Here is a 22,319-nt window from a genome sequence, read left to right on the forward strand (position 1 = left end):
AAAAAGTCTGCGGGCTATAGAGCGTTTTCTATTCGGGCTCCAGTACTATGGAATGCCCTCCCGGTAACAATTAGAGATGCTACCTCAGTAGAAGCATTTAAGTCCCATTTTAAAACTCATTTGTATACTCTAGCCTTTAAATAGACCCCCCTTTTAGACCAGTTGATCTGCCGTTTCTTTTCTTTTCTCCTCTGCTCCCCTCTTCCTTGTGGAAAGGGGGGGGGGGCACAGGTCCGGTGGCCATGGATGAAGTGCTGGCTGTCCAGAGTCGGGTGGAAACTTTACACTAGACTTCAGGCAACGTGGATCCTGTGGATCTGGGACCTCGATTTCCAAAGGAAATGCAAAATTTGCATGGTTGGGTGATGGTTTGGGGTGCCATGTCATCTGCTGGTGTCGGTCCACTCTGTTTCCTGAGATCCAGGGTCAACGCAGCCGTCTACCAGCAAGTTTTAGAGCACTTCATGCTTCCTGCTGCTGACCTGCTCTATGGAGATGGAGATTTCAAGTTCCAACAGGACTTGGCGCCTGCACACAGCGCAAAATCTACCCGTGCCTGGTTTACGGACCATGGTATTTCTGTTCTAAATTGGCCCGCCAACTCCCCTGACCTTAGCCCCATAGAAAATCTGTGGGGTATTGTGAAAAGGAAGATGCAGAATGCCAGACCCAAAAACGCAGAAGAGTTGAAGGCCACTATCAGAGCAACCTGGGCTCTCATAACACCTGAGCAGTGCCAGAAACTCATCGACTCCATGCCACGCCGCATTAACACAGTAATTGAGGCAAAAGGAGCTCCAACCAAGTATTGAGTATTGCACATGCTCATATTTTTCATTTTAATACTTTTCAGTTGGCCAACATTTCTAAAAATCCCTTTTTTGTATTAGCCTTAAGTAATATTCTAATTTTGTGACACACGGAATTTTGGATTTTCATTTGTTGCCACTTCAAATCATCAAAATTAAATGAAATAAACATTTGAATGCATCAGTCTGTGTGCAATGAATAAATATAATGTACAAGTTACACCTTTTGAATGCAATTACTGAAATAAATCAAGTTTTTCAAAATATTCTAATTTACTGGCTTTTACCTGTATATATATATATATATATATATATATATATATATATATATATATATATATATATATATATATATATATATATATATATATATATATATATCCCATTTTATTTTTATATATATATATATATATATATATATATATATATATATATATATATATATATATATATATATATATATAGCCTATTATTTACGCACTAATGACTAGGGATACCAAAATTTCCGTCACCGAGAAAACTTTAATCAACTGTAAGCAAGACGCACGCGATTGTCTGTAGCATCGGCCGTAAGACTGAAGCGCTGACCTAAAAGCAGCTCTGCACTATGGAGGGACATTAGCCGCTAGCTCACTAGCAAGGACGCTACAATGCGTTGAGAACGCGTTTGTTCACTTGTCGCCTGCCAGATTTGCAGTACACAGCTAAAATGTGTCAACATTAGAGATGTCCGATAATATCGGACTGCCGATATTATCGGCCGATTAATGCTTTAAAATGTAATATCGGAAATTATCGGTATCGGTTTCAAAATTATCGGTATCGGTTTCAAAAAGTAAACTTTATGAGTTTTTAAAACGCCGCTGTGTACACGGACGTAGGGAGAAGTACAGAGCGCCAATAAACCTCAAAGGCACTGCCTTTGCGTGCCGGCCCATTCACATAATATCTATGGCCTTTCACACACACAAGTGAATGCAAGGCATACTTGGTCAACAGCCATACAGGTCACACTGAGGGTGGCCGTATAAACAACTTTAACACTGTTACAAATATGCGCCACACTGTGAACCCACGACCAAACAAGAATGACAAACACATTTCGGGAGAACATCCGCACCGTAACACAACATAAACACAACAGAACAAATACCCAGAACCCCTTGCAGCACTAACTCTTCCGGGACGGTACAATATACACTCCCCGCTACCCCCTACCCCTAAACCCCGCCCTCCCCCAACCCCGCCCACCTCACCCTCCTCATGCTCTCTCAGGGAGAGCATGTCCCAAATTCCAAGCTGTGGTTTTGAGGCATGCTAAAAAAAATAATGCATTTTGTGACTTCAATAATAAATATGGCAGTGCCATGTTGGCATTTGTTTTCCATAACTTGAGTTGATTTATTTTGGAAAACCTTGTTACATTGTTTAATGCATCCAGCGGGGCATCACAACAAAATGAGGCATAATAATGTGTTAATTCCACGACTGTATATATCGGTATCGGTTGATATCGGAATCGGTAATTAAGAGTTGGACAATATCGTAATATCGGATATCGGCAAAAAAGCCATTATCAGACATCTCTAGTCAACATGCATTATCACGCTATAACGATACTATTACAAGTTCTAACGTTGGTCCAATGTATAGACTTAATATTGTATATTGTTTAAATGGTGCAACCCTATTTTGCACATTTAATGTCAATGAGAATGTGGTTAGCACCGCTGACAGCAGCTCCCCCATTCTGGTTGAGACTTGTTGAGCAGCAACTTCCCCTGATGTCGAGGCTTGAGAACTGTGTGTGTTGAAAGCATGCATACGGACAAATACCTCACGGCTCTTATCTTGTTTTCCTGATATCGCACATGACCCCGTCACCCTTTAGCTGGGCTCCAATGTTTTCCACTCGAGAGGGGGAAAAAGTGACAGAATTGTTTTTCAGTACACAGCTGAATTCAATCGGTGCGATCAAATGACTGCTACGATCACGTTGTGCATTATGTCAGGCTTTTATGTTCTGGGTTTAGCACATCAAGCGTCATTTAAAGCACGGTTGTCAAACTCAAGGTCCAGGGGCCACATCATTGGATGTGGCTCACGAGAGCTTTGAAAAATTGTGCGTTAAAATGCATCTTTTGTACTAAATGTATTCATTTTTTCCATTTTGACAGAAAAAATGCATGTACTGCATGCAGTTGCTGATATTTTTTTAACTTTAATATCATCTAATTATGCAACAAATATGATCATAGATTGAACAAAATTTAAATAAAACACATAAATATCTACTTGACTTATAGCATCCATCAAATTGTACAGGATAAGAATGACAATAGATTGGCAGCTCAGTCGCCAGAATCTTACTGTAAAATACACTGTGCATTTTACAGTAAAAGTCTGACAACAAAGGTGCCAGTATTTGACCTCAAATGCTACAGATTAACTTTTTACAGTGTACGTAAAATATATATATAATAATAAAACGCTCAGGCAATTGCATACAGTAAACATTGGTAATCGGTAATCATGATTTCAATATTGGTAACAATAATGTTATTTATTACTTTGGCCATAATTGGCAGCCCTAGATCTCATACCTAAACACTATTTTTATCTATATGGACAAAAAGTACAGTTACGTCTTATGGCCATCAGGTGCCATCTTTCAAAACTATATATATATATATATATATATATATATATATATATATATATATATATATATATATACACATATACACACACACACACACACACATATATATACACATATATAAACTTATATATATATATGTATATATGTATATATATACATATATATGTATATATATGTATATATATATATACATATATACATATATATACACACACACACATATATATATACACATATATAAACGTATATATATATATATATATATATATATATATATATATATATATATATATATATATGTATATATGTATATATACATATATATATATACATATATACATATATATACACACATATATATAAAAGCGTTATAAAAATAGTATATACACATATATATATACGTGTATATATATGTGTGTATATATATGTATATGTATATGTATATATCTATGTATATAAATATATACATAGATATATACGTATATATATACATATACATATATATATATAAATGATAAATGATAAATGGGTTGTACTTGTATAGCGCTTTTCTACCTTCAAGGTACTCAAAGCGCTTTGACACTACTTCCACATTTACCCATTCACACACACATTCACACACTGATGGAGGGAGCTGCCATGCAAGGCGCTACCAGCACCCATCAGGAGCAAGGGTGAAGTGTCTTGCTCAGGACACAACGGACATGACGAGGTTGGTACTAGGTGGGGATTGAACCAGGGACCCTCGGGTTGCGCACGGCCACTCTCCCACTGCGCCACGCCGTCCCTATATATATATATATATGTATATATATATATATGTATATATATACATATATACACATATACACATATATAGATACATTATATATATATATACATACGTATATACATATATATATATATGTATGTATATATATATATGTGTGTATATATGTATGTATATATATATATAATGTATCTATATATGTGTATATATGTATATATATACATACATACATACATACATACATATATATATATATATATATATATATGTATGTATATATATATATATACATATATATATATATATATATATATATATATATATATATATATATATATATATATATATATATATATATATATATATATATATATACACATGCTTCGGAGCCCCTACCTCAAAAGAAAACAATGTTTTCCTTGGTGCCCTTCTAACTTGCCTTGGTGCCCTAAAATATGAGCCCTCCTTTAAGGCAACACTTGCCTTGACCTTAAAAAGTAAACATTCGAGGCCTGGTATTCAACGGGACTCGAAGCTGGGACGTCGGCGGCTTGATACTCTGAGACTTCCTTGGACAAATGTGAAAAAAAGGAGGCGGTACGCGAGTAAAACAAAGGTAAACCACATCAAATGTTCACGTTTTACTTTATTTCATGATGTAAAAGTAGTCAGTGACATGCCATTTCTGTAGTTATTAGCCTCAACCCGAGTACGGTAATTCCAACAAGCTATCGCTAAATCCGATGTGTTTGTGTTATTGCCGTGGGATAAACACTGACATTTAGTCATTATATATTCTTATTTACAGCTGAAAGGGACCAAAAGGAAGCGCCTGTCCCTGAGTTGAATTGAATGAATTCACCATTTACTGAGGGAACAACTTTCTGACTGTTGGACACTGATGACAAAAGCCTGACTATTTGATACACTTTGTTTTTAAATCATATTGTTTTGTATGTTATTGCTTTGTATTTAATTTACTTATACTATAATAAAATAAATTTGACCTAATATTGTCTGTTCATTTACGCGGTGTCAGTGTAAATATAGTAAAACACTCCTCCATGCGTCAGACTGATTTGTATCAACTACCCTGAACTGTGAATACGGTGGAAACACAAACCACACACTTTTACAGGAATCTTTAGTTCCTGGAACTAGAGGTTCCAGGAACCTAAAGTTACTGGCCTTTTTGGTGGAAAAGGGCCTATTATTATAGTTTATGTGCATGTAGTACACCCGCAGCTGCTGAAACCGATGCAAAAAAATCACCGCTTTTGCAGTTCCTAAACACGCATGCAAATGGCAATTATCGAGGCTGGCAAAGTTATAGTCCGAAAAATACGGTATTAGTTTCACGTTTGAAGTTAATTACTGACATGAATGGAATTGTACACAGTATTCTAATTGTATGAGTTTCACCTGTACAATATAATGACTGAGTGTAAATGTGGTTGGAGGAAACCAATGCAACTTTTCTCTGACTACAACCGAACATTCACCTACCGAAGGAGCATCTATGTGGCATATTGTTGCAAGCTTTTGACCACAAACTTAACTCACTGCTCGCTGACATTTGTCGTTCCTGGCCAAGTGGTGCTGACGCGGTGAAAGCTGATGGCAGACGTGAACCTGAGCCATTACTGCCCGCCTCCAAACCAGTCAGTATATGTCTCCGGCATTCATTTCAATTTAACGGGTACCCTATTTTTCGGACTATAAGTCGCAGTTTTTTTCATAGTTTATGAAAGTTGCCTAATGTTTTTTTCCTTCTTTATTATGCATTTTCGGCAGGTGCGACTTATACTCCGGTGCGACTTATACTCCGAAAAATACGGTAATAGCACTAACATTATAGACGGCGAGGTGGTATTTACGTCAGATGGCTTCTGCTGCCTGGGATGGGATTGGCACGGTTCATTCGATGCTGCGTGTTGAAATGTTTCAGCATATTGCTCCTATGTCCCCCTCTTCAAGAAATAGCAACCTTGGATTTATTAAAAGTAGTCTTTTTTTTAGTAAAATGTCAGGAAACTTCGGTGCGCGCCGCGATGTTGCTGACGACACTGCGTAGTGACGTCATCCCCACCCGGAATAACCGTTAAGACTAGAGATGTCCGATAATATCGGACTGCCGATATTATCGGCCAATAAATGCTTTAAAATGTGATATCGGAAATTATCGGTATCCGTTTCAAAAAGTAAAATGTATGACTTTTTAAAACGCCGCTGTGTACATGGACGTAGGAAGAAGTACAGAGCGCCAATAAACCTTAAAGGCACTGCCTTTGCGTGCCGGCCCAATCACATAATATCTACGGCTTTTCACACACACACACAAGTGAATGCAAGGCATACTTGGTCAACAGCCATACAGGTCACACTGAGGGTGGCCGTGTAAACAACTTTAACACTGTTACAAATATGCGCCACACTGTGAACCCACACCAAACAAGAATGACAAACACATTTCGGGAGAACATCCGCACCGTAACACAACATAAACACAACAGAACAAATATCCAGAACCCCTTGCAGAACTAACTCTTCCGGGACGCTACAATATACACCCCCCCCCCGCCCACCTCAGCCTCCTAGCCTCCTCATGCTCATGTCCCAAATTCCAAGTTGCTGTTTTGAGGCATGTTAAAACAAATAATGCACTTTGTGACTTCAATAATAAATATGGCAGTGCCATGTTGGCATTTTTTCCCATAACTTGAGTTGATTTATTTTGGAAAACCTCGGCGGGGCATCACAACAAAATTAGGCAAAATAATGTGTTAAAGGGGAACATTATCACAATTACAGAAGGGTTAAAACCATTAAAAATCAGTTCACAGTGGCTTATTTTATTTTTCGAAGTTTTTTTCAAAATTTTACCCATCACGCAATATCCCTAAAAAAGTGCCTGATTTTAACCATCGTTATATACACCCGTCCATTTTCCTGTGACGTCACACAGTGATGCCAATACAAACAAACATGGAGCATAGAACAGCAAGGTATAGCGACATTAGCTCGGATTCAGACTCGGATTTCAGCGGCTTAAGCGATTCAACAGATTACGCATGTATTGAAACGGATGGTTGTAGTGTGGAGGCGGGTAGCGAAAACAAAATTGAAGAAGAAACTGAAGCTATTGAGCCATATCGGTTTGAACCGTATGCAAGCGAAAACGACGAAAACGACACGACAGCCAGCGACACGGGAGAAAGCGAGGACGAATTCGGCGATCGCCTTCTAACCAACGATTGGTATGTGTTTGTTTGGCATTAAAGGAAACTAACAACTATGAACTAGGTTTACAGCATATGAAATACATTTGGCAACAACATGCACTTTGAGGGTGCAGACAGCCCAATTTTCATCAATTAATATATTCTGTAGACATACCCTCATCCGCGCTCTTTTCCTGAAAGCTGATCTGTCCAGTCCAGTTGGAAATGCATCTGCTTTGAGTGTCGCAGGATATCCACACATTCTTGCCATTTCTGTCGCAGCATAGCTTTCGTCGGTAAAGTGTGCGGAACAAACGTCCAATTTCTTGCCACTTTCGCATCTTTGGGCCACTGGTGCAACTTGAATCCGTCCCTGTTCGTGTTGTTACACCCTCCGACAACACACCGACGAGGCATGTCTCCAAGGTACGGAAAACAGTCGAAAAAACGGAAAATAACAGAGCTGATTTGACTCGGTGTTTGTAATGTGTTTGAGAAAATGTTGTGACGTCATCGCTCCGAGAGCGAATAATAGAAAGGCGTTTAATTCGCCAAAATTCACCCATTTAGAGTTCGGAAATCGGTTAAAAAAATATATGGTCTTTTTTCTGCAACATCAAGGTATATGTTGACGCTTACATAGGTCTGGTGATAATGCTCCCCTTTAATGCCACGACTTTATATATCGGCATCGGTTGATATCGGAATCGGTAATTAAGAGTTGGACAATATCGGAATATCGGCAAAAAAGCCATTATCGGACATCTCTACTCATAAGTTTAAGGTTTCACCGCCTTACGCCCGAATGCAGCTGAGATAGGCTCCAGCACCCCCGCGACCCCAAAAGGGACAAGCGGTAGGAAATGGATGGATGGATGTATTATTGGATCTGGTCACTCAACATCCAAAACGGAAACCCAAGCAGAGAGAGGAGAATGCCAGCAAGAGTGGAATGCAGCGTAGTAGCCCCAACTTAATAGTCCCGTTCTGTTACCATAATTTAGTGAGGCCATCTGGATGCAGCACCGCAGTACCCCCCTCCCCCCCTCCCTTACTCCCATTCATTTCAACAGCTGATGACGTTCGCTGGTTTTGGAATCTACAACCGCCGCCAGAAGGACTTGTGAATGGGGACGCATTCCGTCAGATAAGACAGTGGTTACGTTTGAAGGCAGGAAATCACCCTGCGTCTGCTGACAGCTTACGCACAGGCGGCTCATAGAATGTGAGCTCCCATGAAATAGGCATGTCCAAGCAGATCTCACTGTCACACACTTTGCTTTACAGTTACGTCAGGTCTGAATACGTTTCTTTCACCCCCTGCACCCAGTTCTTCGGCGAAGGCGTACAGCGAGGGCATTGTCGGAGCACCGGCGGTGGCAGTCAAATGATGCACAGATGACCACCATGGGAGATCAGGGGGTTTGCCTAACCACGCCCTCTGCTCATCCATAAAGTTTCCCCCTTTGCAGGGATGGGAGAGCGGCTCCACAGGAAGATGGAGATCGGATGGCAGTCGCCCACTCAGTTTGTTATGCAACAATCAATCTGATTAGATAGCTTATGGGCTGCAACTAACCGATCGAGAGAGAAAGAGAGAGAGGACAATGCCATTCTGCATTTTATGTAAGACAGTGGTCAGTCGTGATTGCTTTGTTTTTTTTCCTGCCGGTGTGTGGGCAACTGGAAATAGCAAATGAGTCATATTTTTCTTCTGAATCGTATTAAAAATCAGTGGTAAAATTTCAAACCTGTTCACACACTCATCTAGAAGCAGTGGCACGCAAACTTTTTCCACCGAGTACCACCTCAAAAAACACTTGGCTCTCCGAGTGCCAACATAATGACCAACATATAAAATACAGTATCATAGTAGCATACAAACCCCGTTTCCATATGAGTTGGGAAATTGTGTTAGATGTAAATATAAACGGAATACAATGATTTGCAAATCATTTTCAACCCATATTCAATTGAATATGCTACAAAGACATCATATTTGATGTTCAAACTGATAAACTTTTTTTTTTTTGCGTGACACGTGACAAAGAAGTTGGGAAAGGTGGCAATAAATACTGATAAAGTTGAGGAATGCTCTTCAAACACTTATTTGGAACATCCCACAGGTGAACAGGCAAATTGGGAACAGGTGGGTGCCATGATTGGGTATAAAAGTAGATTCCATGAAATACTCAGTCTTTCACAAACAAGGATGGGGCGAGGGTCACCACTTTGTCAACAAATGCGTGAGCAAATTGTTGAACAGTTTAAGAAAAACCTTTCTCAACCAGCTATTGCAAAGAATTTAGGGATTTCACCATTTACGGTCCGTAATATCATCAAAGGGTTCAGAGAATCTGGAGAAATCACTGCACGTAAGCAGCTAAGCCCGTGACCTTCGATCCCTCAGGCTGTACTGCATCAACAAGCGACATCAGTGTGTAAAGGATATCACCACATGGGCTCAGGAACACTTCAGAAACCCACTTTCAGTAACTACAGTTGGTCGCTACATCTGTAAGTGCAAGTTAAAACTCTCCTATGCAAGGCGAAAACCGTTTATCAACAACACCCAGAAACGCCGTCGGCTTCGCTGGGCCTGAGCTCATCTAAGATGGACTGATACAAAGTGGAAAAGTGTTCTGTGGTCTGACGAGTCCACACTTCAAATTGTTTTTGGAAACTGTGGACGTCGTTGAGGAATGCTCACCAAAGAGGAAAAGAACCATCCGGATTGTTACAGGCGCAAAGTGGAAAAGCCATCATCTGTGATGGTATGGGGGTGTATTAGTGCCCAAGACATGGGTAACTTACACATCTATGAAGGCGCCATTAATGCTGAAAGGTACATACAGGTTTTGGAGCAAAATATGTTGCCATCCAAGCAACGTTACCATGGACGCCCCTGCTTATTTCAGCAAGACAATACCAAGCCACGTGTTACATCAACGTGGCTTCATAGTAAAACAGTGCGGGTACTAGACTGGCCTGCCTGTAGTCCAGACCTGTCTCCCATTGAAAATGTGTGGCGCATTATGAAGCCTAAAATACCACAACGGAGACCCCCGGACTGTTGAACAACTTAAGCTGTACATCAAGCAAGAATGGGAAAGAATTCCACCTGAGAAGCTTAAAAAATGTGTCTCCTCAGTTCCCAAATGTTTACTGAGTGTTGTTAAAAGGAAAGGCCATGTAACACAGTGGTGAACATGCCCTTTCCCAACTACTTTGGCACGTGTTGCAGTCATGAAATTCTAAGTGAATTATTATTTGCAAAAAAAACTAAAGTTTATCAGTTTGAACATCAAATATGTTGTCTTTGTAGTGCATTCAATTGAATATGGGTTGAAAAGGATTTGCAAATCATTGTATTCCGTTTATATTTACATCTAACACAATTTCCCAACTCATATGGAAACGGGGTTTGTACAAGCCAACCTTGAGACCTCCGAATTCGGGAGATGGGAGGGGGGGGGGTGTATTGGGGTTGGCCGATATCACTCATCGGTATCGGAATCGGCAACATGAAAATAAAACACCATCGGAAACAAAACACCAACTCCTGTTTCAGATGTTTAGAGCAGTGTTTTTCAACCTTTTTTGAGCCAAGGCACATTTTTTGCGTTGAAAAAATCTGGAGGCACACCACCAGCAGAAATCATAAAAAAACTAAACTCAGTTGACAGTAAAAAGTCGTTGTCGCAATTGTTGGATATGACTTTAAACCATAAACAAGCATGCATCACTATAGCTCTTGTCTCAAAGTCGGTGCACTGTCACCACCTGTCCCATCACGCCGTGACTTATTTTGAGTTTTTTGCTGTTTTCCTGTGTGTAGTGTTTTAGTTCTTGTCTTGCGCTCCTATTTTGGTGGCTTTTTCTTTTTTGGGGGTATTTTCCTGTAGCAGTTTCATGTCTTCCTTTGAGCGATATTTCCCACATCTACTTTGTTTTAGCATTTAAGACTATTTCAATTGTTTTTATCCTTCTTTGTGGGGACATTGTTGATTGTCATGTCATGTTCGGATGTACATAGTGGACGCCATCTTTGCTCCACAGTAAGTCTTTGCTGTCGTCCAGCATTCTGTTTTTGTTTACATTGTAGCCAGTTCAGTTTTAGTCTCGTTCTGCATAGCCTTCCCTAAGCTTCAATGCCTTTTCTTAGAGGCACTCACCTTTTGTTTATTTTTGGTTTAAGCATTAGACAGCTTTTTACCTGCACCCTGCCTCCCGCTGTTTCCGACATCTACAAAGCAATTAGCTACTGGCTGCCACCTACTGATATGGAAGAGTATTACACGGTGACTCTGCCGAGCTTTAGACAGCACCAACACTCAACAACAACACATCATTTGCAGACTATAATTACTGGTTTGCAAAAAATATTTTTAACCCAAATAGGTGAAATTAGATCATCTCCCACGGCACACCAGACTTTATCTCACGGCACCATACTTGCCAACCCTCCCGAATTTTCCGGGAGACTCCCGAAATTCAGGCGCCTCTCCCGAAAACCTCCCGGGACAAATATTCTCCCGAAAATCTCCCGATTTTCAGCCTGAGCTGGAGGCCACGCCCCCTCCAGCTCCATGCGGACCTGAGTGAGGACAGCCTTTTCTTTATGACGGGAGGACAACAGGGTGACAAGAACTAAATCATCCAGACTAGAGATAAATTGTATTATTATGTTTATCTTACCTAAAAATAAATATATGTATTAATTTAAAAACAAAATAAAAAATAAATTTTTACTATATTTTTCTAAAAACATCAAAATTTATTGTATTTTCATTTGTATTTTTTTCTGACTCCTTATTACATCCAGCCATAGAATTATACATTAAAATAAACATATTTGAAATCATTAATTTTAAATGATCATAATAATTCATTTAAAATGACCATATTTAATTATCAAAATAATTGCTCGTTTATCAACAACTTTAGCATTTTATTCATTACATTTTGAAGCTCTCAGAAGCCAAGTTATGTTATATTCCTTAAGATTTATTTATGCAAGTTTGAAGTATCAATTATCTAAACACAGTTTTGTTTGCATATTTTCAGGATGTAATTATATATATATATATATATATATATATATATGTGTGTATGTATATATATATATATGTATATATATATATATATACATACATATATATATATATATACACATATATATATATACATATACATATATAAATATATATATATATATATATATATGTATATATATATTTATGTATATGTATTTATATATATATATATATATATATATATATATACATATATATATATATATGTATATGTATATATGTATGTATATATATATATATATATATATATATATATATATATATATATATATATATATATATGTGTATATATATATATATATATATACATATTTATTTATATGTATTTATTTATTTATATGTATATGTATATGTATGTATATATGTGTATGAAATACTTGACTTGGTGAATTCTAGCTGTCAATATACTCCTCCTCTCTTAACCACGCCCCCGCCCTCAACCACGTCCCCGTTCCACCCCCGACCACGCCCCCCACCTCCCGAAATCGGAGGTCTCAAGGTTGGCAAGTATGCACGGCACACTAGTGTGCCACGGCACAGTGGTTGAAAAACACTGGTTTAGAGAACACGAGGCAGTACGTTGTGACGCGCCCACTCCCACATGGACATAGTTAGAATACTGTACTCAAGCTCGTAACTCCAATGAGACCCACATACATGTACTGTATGTGGGTCTGTCCATGGCCTTTCCTCTCCCACACACAGCCAGAGACTGGATGAGGACCAGAGGAGCAGATGGGACAAGCAAGATCAGTCATGGGTCATTAACTGCTCTTATTAATTTGTAAAGCCCGCTTCGCTCGGCCCAGTCACGCTCTGCTTCCGTAAAACAAACGTCCAGTCTGACCTGTATGGCCGTCGCATCCCTGGGATGGGTTTTTCACAGCATGGAAGCTTCCCCTTTCACTTTTATTATTCCCACGAAACTCACTGTGCAGGCTGCCCTTCTTCTTCCAAAGTATGTCATCACCCGCCAGATACGCGGTGCTGCCAGAAGCGCACTCTCGACTCCTGCGTCACGCCGTAATTCCTCGGAGGCTTTTGATACATGAATCCATGCGCTGCCACACACACACACACACACACACGACACATGGGGGATTTTGACACATGACACAACACACGCACTTTGACCTCAAAACAGATTTAACCTTTGTGTGGTGTTTGGGTCTGTGGGACCCGTTTTCATTTTTTATTAGAAGAAAAATGATACAATTAATTAATTTTTCAAACTGAGACTCACTGACTTTGGCTCATTTTCTGTGAAGAACATATATCAGAATACATATTTAATGACCACACACCATACACCCCCCCTACACATTTCTATTACATATAAGATGTCCGGGTCCACTGGACCCGGGGTTAATAGAAGTGTGGAAATTGATGTTCTGTGTACCACACACACACACACCATACTTGCCAATCTTGAGACCTCCGAATTCGGGAGATGGGGGCGAGGGGCGGCGGCGGCGGGGTTGTGGGGTGCGTGGTTTGGTGGTAGCGGGGGTGTATATTGTAGCGTCCCGGAAGAGTTAGTGCTGCAAGAGGTTCTGGGTATTTGTTCTGTTGTGTTTATGTTGTGTTACGGTGCGGATGTTCTCCCGAAATTCGAAATTGTTGTTTGGTGTGGGTTCACAGTGTGGCGCATATTTGTAACAGTGTTAAAGTTGTTTATACGGCCACCCTCAGTGTGACCTGTATGGCTGTTGATTAAGTATGCCTTGCATTTTACTCATGTGTGTGTAAAAGCCGCATATATTATATGACTGGGCCGGCACGCTGTTTGTATGGAGGAAAAGCGAACGTGACGACAGGTTGTAGAGGACGCTAAAGGCAGTGCCTTTAAGGCATGCCCCCAATATTGTTGTCCGGGTGGAAATCGGGAGAAATTCGGGAGAATGGTTGCCCCGGGAGATTTTCGGGAGGGGCACTGAAATGTGGGAGTCTCCCGGGAAAATCGGGAGGGTTGGCAAGCATGACACACACAGCAGGCCTAGGAGGAGGACAGAGTGTAGGTACACAGAACATCAGAGGGTCAAATGTGCGAGAAAATGAGAGCAGACAGTGTTAACAAACAATGTTGCAACCTTGTGTGGGAACCGCAGGTGCAGAAACACAAAAGAAGAATCCCTGTGGGATGCAGAAACTGGCAGAGTAATTTTCCGTGCAACGTTCATATTGTTGTTACTCAGCCAGTGTTTGTGGGTCTGATGGACCCGTTGCATTTTGTAGCTTTTAATACCTCACAATCAAACACTTTTATGTTAAAATACTGAACATATGTTTTTTGGGATAAAGTAAACATCTGTTCAGTATTGTAACATAAAAGTGTTTGATTGTGAGGCATTAAAATCCACAAAATGCAACGGGTCCATCAGACCCACAAACGCTGGCTGAGTAACAACAATATGAACATTACACAATGCGTCATTAATTTACACTTTTGTTTACTACGAAAAATACAGCAGACTCTTTTTTTCCGCATAAATGTATTTTATATTCAATACAGAGAATAGGCGCCGATCCCGCGGGTGCTTCGGTGCCCCACGGACAATGCCGAGCACCCACGTGGGATTGATGGCAACTTTCAATCTTCATAAGAATTTAAAAAAAATCAATCTTGTTGATGTTAATTTTGTTGCGATTTTTGTCCGTTTTACATGATAGTAAAGTCACTAATCATACAGTTTATAATTAACAAAGCCTAACCAAGATTTCATTGTGCCAGATCGTCGTCTGCGATCACTCGAAACGAGTATGATTGTCCTTATGGGGAGACTGGTGCACAGACAGCCATCACACTGTCCTTGGCAAAGAGAAGGTCAGGGTCCAATGGCATGGAGGCCAAGACAAGTGGGGTCCCATCTTTGCTGCAGCCTTCTTCCGCCTTTGTGACCGTTGTGGAGCTTCTATGCAACCATCATCCGCCCACTCCACCATTGAGGTCTTTGTGCCAGATAATGAACTAATGACTTGATCATTTTGACTTTGAACGCATTGCACACGAGCGAATGGAGTGCATACTTAGTCAACAGCCATATATGTCACACTCAGGGTGGCAGCATGAACAACGCCAAAACTGTCATAAACATGTGCCATATCATCATCATCGGCGGTCACTCGAACGAGTATGACAATCCTCCTGGTAGGGGTGTATCCCTTTATGGAGGATGCCTGTGCGTGACTTTGCTTTACGTGGGGAGACTGGTGCACAGACAGTCACCACATGATCCTTGACAGAATCGGGTCAGGGTCCAGTGGCATGGAGTCCAAGACAACTGGGGACCCTTTTCTGCTGCAGGATTCTTCCGCCATCGCAGCCGTTGTGGTAGTTCTTAAATCTACCGTCTTCCGCCTGCTCCGCCGTTGAGGTCTTTACCGTATCCCTATATTTTTTGTTTTAATATATTTTCTGTAGGCGAATAAACATGACACAAACCTTCCTAATTGGTAGAAATTAGAGATGTCCAATAATGGCTTTTTTGCCGATATCCGATATTCCGATATTGTCCAACTCTTAATTACCGACACCGATATCAACCATATAGTGAAACCACACTAAACAACAACAATAAACACATTTTGGAAGAATATTTGCACCGCAACACAACATAAACACTACAGAACAAATTCCCAGAATTCCCTGCAGCGCCAACTCTTTCGGGACTCTACGATATAAACAAACACCATTGGTGGATCTACACTTAACATCCACTGTAATTATACCACGTACAATAGTGGGTACTACTATGATTACATCGATATTTTTTAAGATCACAAAATATTCTTTCGTTTTTTTTTAATGTATATTATGTTTATAAACTCGGGAAATATGTCCCTGGACACATGAGGACTTTGAATATGACCAATGTATGATCCTGTAACTACTTCGTATCGGATTGATACCCAAATTTGTGGTATCATCCAAAACTAATGTAAAGTATCAAACAACAGAAGAATAAGTGATTATTACATTTTAACAGAAGTGTAGATAGAACATGTTGAAACAGAAAATAAGCAGATATTAACAGTAAATGAACAAGTAGATTAATAATTCATTTTCTACCACTTGTCCTTAATAAATTTGACAAAATAATAGAATGATAAATGACACAATATGTTACTGCATATGTCAGCAGCTAAATTAGGAGCCGTTGTTTGTTTACTTACTAATAAAAGACAAGTTGTCTTGTATGTTCACCATTTTATTTAAGGACAAACTTGCAATAAGAAACATATGTTTAATGTACTATAACATTTTTTTTGTTAAAATAAAGCCAATAATTAAATTTTTTGTGGTGCCCTTTATTTAGAAAAGTAACAAAATCCTTTTGGTACCGGCACCAGAATATTGGTATCGGGACAACACTAATAGACACACACCGAGCACCCACTGGCAGAAATGTAGATCGGCGCCTATGATACAGAGCATTGATTCAACCGAGAATCATTCAATGTCATATCAATCTCATAAACTAATTTGCCATCTAAACAGTCTGGCCATTTTTCATTAACATATTGGGCAGTTATGACTGAGCCCCATAAACACTGCCTCGCAACAAATGCTAGCAACCATTTGACCTAAGCAGGAAAAAAAATGTTACACGTTTTGTTGTTTGTAATAGAAAATAGGCTGTGCAGTTTATAATATTGCTGGGGGAATCAAAATTGAAAGTACAGTAGAGGCCAAAAGTTTGGACACACCTTCTCATTTCAATGTGTTTTCTTTATTTTCATGACTATTTACCTTGTAGAACAGGGGTGTCATACTAGTTTTAGATCGGGGGCCATATGGAGAAAAATCTACTCCTAAGTGGGCCGGGACTGGTAAAATCACGGCACGATAACTTAAAAATAAAGACAACTTCACATTTATTTCTTTGTTTAAAAATTGAACACAAATGTACAAATCATAATGTTGGTAGGTTTTTTTTTACACTTACATGTTGCGGTTAATAATTTATTTGCTGTTATCTATATTTTATGACTAAATGATGTGATAATGTTCATCAGTCAACTCATTGGTGTTAATTTTCAATCAATATAAAAAATTGTTATCAAAATCAAATCACAGGAGGTTATTTAGGTAGTTTGACCATTTTCCTCGACTGATGTACTAACATCTTGTGGTTTATTTTGTACATATGTAGCATCATCTACAAAGATACAAATAATTTCTATTGCGACATCCAGTGGACACATTTAGAACAGCTGTTTCTTTCATTCAAAAATTTCAGGTTAATTTTTATACTTAGCAAACTCATCCCGCGGGCCGGATAAAACCTGTTCACGGGCCTGATCCGGCCCTCGAGCCGTACGTTTGACGCCCCTGTTGTAGATTGTCACTGAAGGCATCAAAACTATGACACCTGTGAAGTGAAAACCCTTTCAGGTGACTACCTCTTGAAGGTCATCGAGAGAATGCCAAGAGTGTACAAAACAGTAATCATAGGAAAGGGTGGCTATTTTGAAGAAACTAGAATATAAAACATGTTTTCAGTTATTTCACCTTTTTTTGTTAAGTTCATAACTCCACATGTGTTCATTCATAGTTTTGATGCCTTCAGTGACAATCTACAATGTAAATAGTCATGAAAAGAAAGAAAATGCATTGAATGAGAAGGTGTTTCCAAACTTCTGGCCTGTAATGTAGGTACCAGTAGTCAGAAAGTGACTAGTGGTTGATGCAGTAAACATTTTTGTAATATTGAAATGACCTTGTTCACAGGAGTCAAACGCAAGGCTCGGGGGCCAGATCTAGCCCGCCAATCATTATTTAAGGTGGCCCAACGCAATTTTAAAATGACCCGCCACGTTATTTTATAGTATATGGCCCACGGCCGCCACTTCATTTTATTTTCATTTTAAGAGGTCCGTCACTTTATATTATTGTGCTTCAATATCTCATTTAAAGTGGCACACTGCGTCATTTTAAAGCAGCCTGCCATGTAATTTTATGTGACCCACCACATTATTTTAAAGAGGCCCGCCACATAATGTTATGTGGTCCACCATATAATTTTATTGTGACCCACCACTCATTTAATTTGGCCCACCACATAATTTTCTGCAAAAAGCTGGAAATAAAAAAGCACTTTCTGGCTAAAAGTATCTGTTCTTTCAATTTTGATAGAAAAATAATGTACATGCCACTACATACGTATGTATATTTTATTAATGTTGTAAATACAAATCCTTATATATCTAGAAAGGGTGGTCCTAAAGAGGTTGGCATTTTACGGAGGTATTTGTAAATACAAATCGGGGGACGGCGTGGCGCAGTTGGGAGAGTGGTCGTGCCAGCAACCTGAGGGTTCCCGGTTCAATCCCCACCTTCTACCAACCTCGTCACGTCCGTTGTGTCCTTGAGCAAGACACTTCACCCTTGCCCCTGATGGGTCGTAGTTAGGGCCTTCGCATCAGTGTGTGATTGGGTGAATGTGGTAATAGTGACAAAGCTACCTTGAAGGTAGAAAAGCGGTATACAAGTATAACCCATTTACCAAATCTTTATATATCTAGAACAGTGTTTTTCAACAACTGTGCCGTGAGATACAGTCTGGTGTGCTGTGGGAGATGATCTAATTTCACCTATTTGGGTTAAAAATGTTTTTTTTGCAAACAAGTAATTATTTAATATATATATATATATATATATATATATATATATATATATATATATATATAATTATAGTCTGCAAATGATGTGTTGTTGTTGAGTGTCGGTGCTGTCTAGAGCTCGGCAGAGTAACCGTGTAATACTCTTCCATATCAGTAGGTGGCAGCCGGTAGCTAATTGCTTTGTAGATGTCATAAACAGCGGGAGGCAGTGCGCAGGTAAAAATATGACTAATGCTTAAACCAAAAATACAAAATTAGTGAGTGCCCCTAAGAAAAGGCATTGAAGTTTAGGGAAGGCTATGCAGAACGAAACTAAAACTGAACTGGCTACAAAGTAAACAAACATAGAATGCTGGACGACAGCAAAGACTTACTGTGGAGCAAAGACGGCGTCCACAAAGTACATCCGAACATGACATGACAATCAACAAAGGATAAAAACAACTGAAATATTCTTGATTGCTAAAACAAAGTAGATGCGGGAAATATCGCTCAAAGGAAGACATGAAACTGCTACAGGAAAATACCAAAAAAAAAGAGAAAAAGCCACAGAAAATAGGAGCGCAAGACAAGAACTAAAACACTACACACAGGAAAACAGCAAAAAACTCAAAATAAGTCACGGCGTGATGTGACAGGTCGTGCCAGTACACCTACTTTGAGACAAGAGCTATAGAGATGCATGGTTTGTTATGGTTTAAAGCAGACCTGGACAAATTAAGCCCCGGGGGGCCACATGCGGCCCGTTAAGCTTTTCAATCTGGCCCGCCGGACATTCCCAAATCATTTTTTTTAGATCTCTAAGCTGGAAAGTGTAGCTGCCATTATGATGTGCAGTGATGTTTTCAAATGACCGTAAGTCTTGAACTATACAAAGTATTTCAATGGTTGGAATCTGCGCTTTTGCTCTATATACTAGTTACTATGGTAATCTAATTAGTTACTACGGTAATCTACGTCACAGCAGCTCAGACAAGGCACCAAGCAGTGTGGGTGGGGAGCGTTTCCACAGAGTATTTCCAGAGCCTGAAATACGGGTGTCAGGGACAGACGCGGAAGGAGATTTTTACAATGAAGTTCTAAAGCTTAGTGATGTATCAGATATATCAGATTGTAGGTGGGGTTCTTTTTACCCTTCGCGTTCCTATTTTTGCGGTTTGTTGCATTTTTGTTGCGTTTCGCTTGATTGTAAAATATGTGGATGTGCGACGTTCATATGTTGTCAATATTCAGTGTTTTATCCTTCATAGAAAAGTGTAAAATTCCATTACATTTTTTTTTAAGGCCGTCTGTCATAACGTTTTCAGCATTCAATCAGACATTATTGTGAGGTTTTGTATTAGTGTTCCTAAAATAATAGATATACCGTTTTTTTATCTAAATTTGGCCCCCCGAGTCAAAATAATTGCCCAGGCCTGGTTTAAAGTCATAGCCAACAATTGCGACAACGACTTTTTACTGTCAACTGAGTTTTGTTTTTTTAATGATTTCTGCTGGTGGTGTGCAAAAAGGTTGAAAAACACTGATCTAGAAAGGGTGGTCCTAAAGAGGTAGGCATTTTTCGGAGGTAACATGAAGGTAACAAATACAAGAATGTGTGTGTGTGTGTGTCTGCATGCAAGATATTGCGAAAGAGTGCATTCAATTGCACGGGCAGCGAAAGCAATGTGGGGAAAGGCATAATATTCCAAATACTGAAATGCGTGCATATTTATTGTTTTGACAGTATTGATTATGTCATATTATGACCACCACGTACAGTATTTCACCGAGCAAGGCCATTGACAAGTTCACGTGTGGTGCGTTCACTTACCCTCTCTGGCTTTAAGCAGTACAGTGTTGGCCACTATATTCTCCAGCTCCATCAAAAAAAATAAAAATAAAAAAAAGATCCTGTATGCAGAGGTTGACGGTACACAAACGTCTGCAGCAGAACCCGGCTGGGTTAGTTTTTTTTTTTTTTTTTTTTTTTTTTACTCCTCGTCGGTATCCCAGACAATGTCACTCATATCAAAGTCGTATGAGGTGAAGGAAGGTGGACTGGGTCTGCTTGCGGTGCGACATGGACATGGTTCTTGTTGCGGGATGGAAGCGCGCCTCTGCATGTCTACTCCAGCAGTGCCGTTCCATGCGGGATCGGGCTAGGGAAGCTCCCGCCTACACAGGCGGAGAAGAACCAGACCGGACTGCCCTCGGCGGATTATTGACGGCGGTACACCAGCAGGCGGACACCAGCAGCTTTACGACTGAGCGGCAGAGGTTTGGCAGAGTGCAGCAAAGGGAGAAGACGTCAGCGAGCCTCTCTCTCTCTCTCCGGTTGGCTACGTCATCAAAAGTGGGCCGTGCTAAAAAAATAAAAAAATAAATAAAAAACCTCCCAGCTGCGTCAAGCCCAAGAGACCACTTCCAGTAAGGAAACGCCACTTCAAAATAAAAGCCTTCTATTTCCGCCATCATGTGTTTTTTGATTGATTGAAGCTTTTATTTGTAGATTGCACAGAACAGTATATGTTCCGTACAATTGACCACTAAATGGTAACTCCCGAATAAGTTTTTCAACTTCTTTAAGTCGGGGTCCACTTAAATTGATTCATGATCAGTGTTGGGTTAGTTACTGAAAACCAGTAACTAGTTACAGTTACTAGTTACTTTATTTCAAAAGTAACTCAGTTACTAACTCAGTTACTTACACCAAAAAGTAATGCGTTACTGTGAAAAGTAACTATTTAGTTACTTCTTTTTTTCTTCTTTTTTTTTTAAAGCTCCCATTAATGCCCTTTTTGCCTTCATTTCAGTACTGTTATTGCACTGGAGAATAATACAATCTGTTGATCAACTTGACATACATTTTTATTTTCCTTTTAACATAATTAATGAAAAACAGTGCAACATAAAAAGGCATTCCTCCTTTCTTTAAACTTGGACCAATGACCATGAATAAAAAACAAGTTAAAGTGCAACATAAGAAGGCACATCATCTTCCTTGAAACATAAAGCCTGACATCTGGAGTGATGCTGCTGTCTTCCACACTTGGAGCCATGGATTGTAGAATACTTGTTTTCAGTGGCAGGATCATTGACACAGATGGTGAAGTTTCAGTGCTCAGTAGAGATGGAACACTTTTGAGGGGTTTAAGC

General features: G+C 39.5%; 1 protein-coding gene across 3 annotated transcripts in view; it reads right to left on the reverse strand.

The window, feature by feature from the left end:
* grk5l (G protein-coupled receptor kinase 5 like) overlaps positions 1–21,477 on the reverse strand; it is a 134,132-nt gene extending 112,655 nt beyond the window's left edge. The window contains exons 1-2 of one of the 3 annotated variants that reach the window (XM_061986175.1): positions 20,995–21,472; positions 13,489–13,618 (exon numbers count right to left, since the gene is read on the reverse strand). Coding sequence is in view for 2 of the 3 variants with exons in the window: in XM_061986174.1 (XP_061842158.1) it covers positions 20,995–21,046 (52 nt within the window). In the remaining variant the exon portion in view is untranslated. Of the gene's footprint in view, positions 1–13,488; positions 13,619–20,994 lie in introns of all 3 variants that reach the window. The other 2 variants (XM_061986174.1, XM_061986173.2) reach the window with 2 other exon arrangements.
* Between the last annotated feature and the right edge of the window lie 842 nt (positions 21,478–22,319).

Source organism: Nerophis lumbriciformis, linkage group LG12 (genome assembly GCF_033978685.3).
Source record: "Nerophis lumbriciformis linkage group LG12, RoL_Nlum_v2.1, whole genome shotgun sequence".
Lineage (NCBI taxonomy): Eukaryota > Metazoa > Chordata > Actinopteri > Syngnathiformes > Syngnathidae > Nerophis > Nerophis lumbriciformis.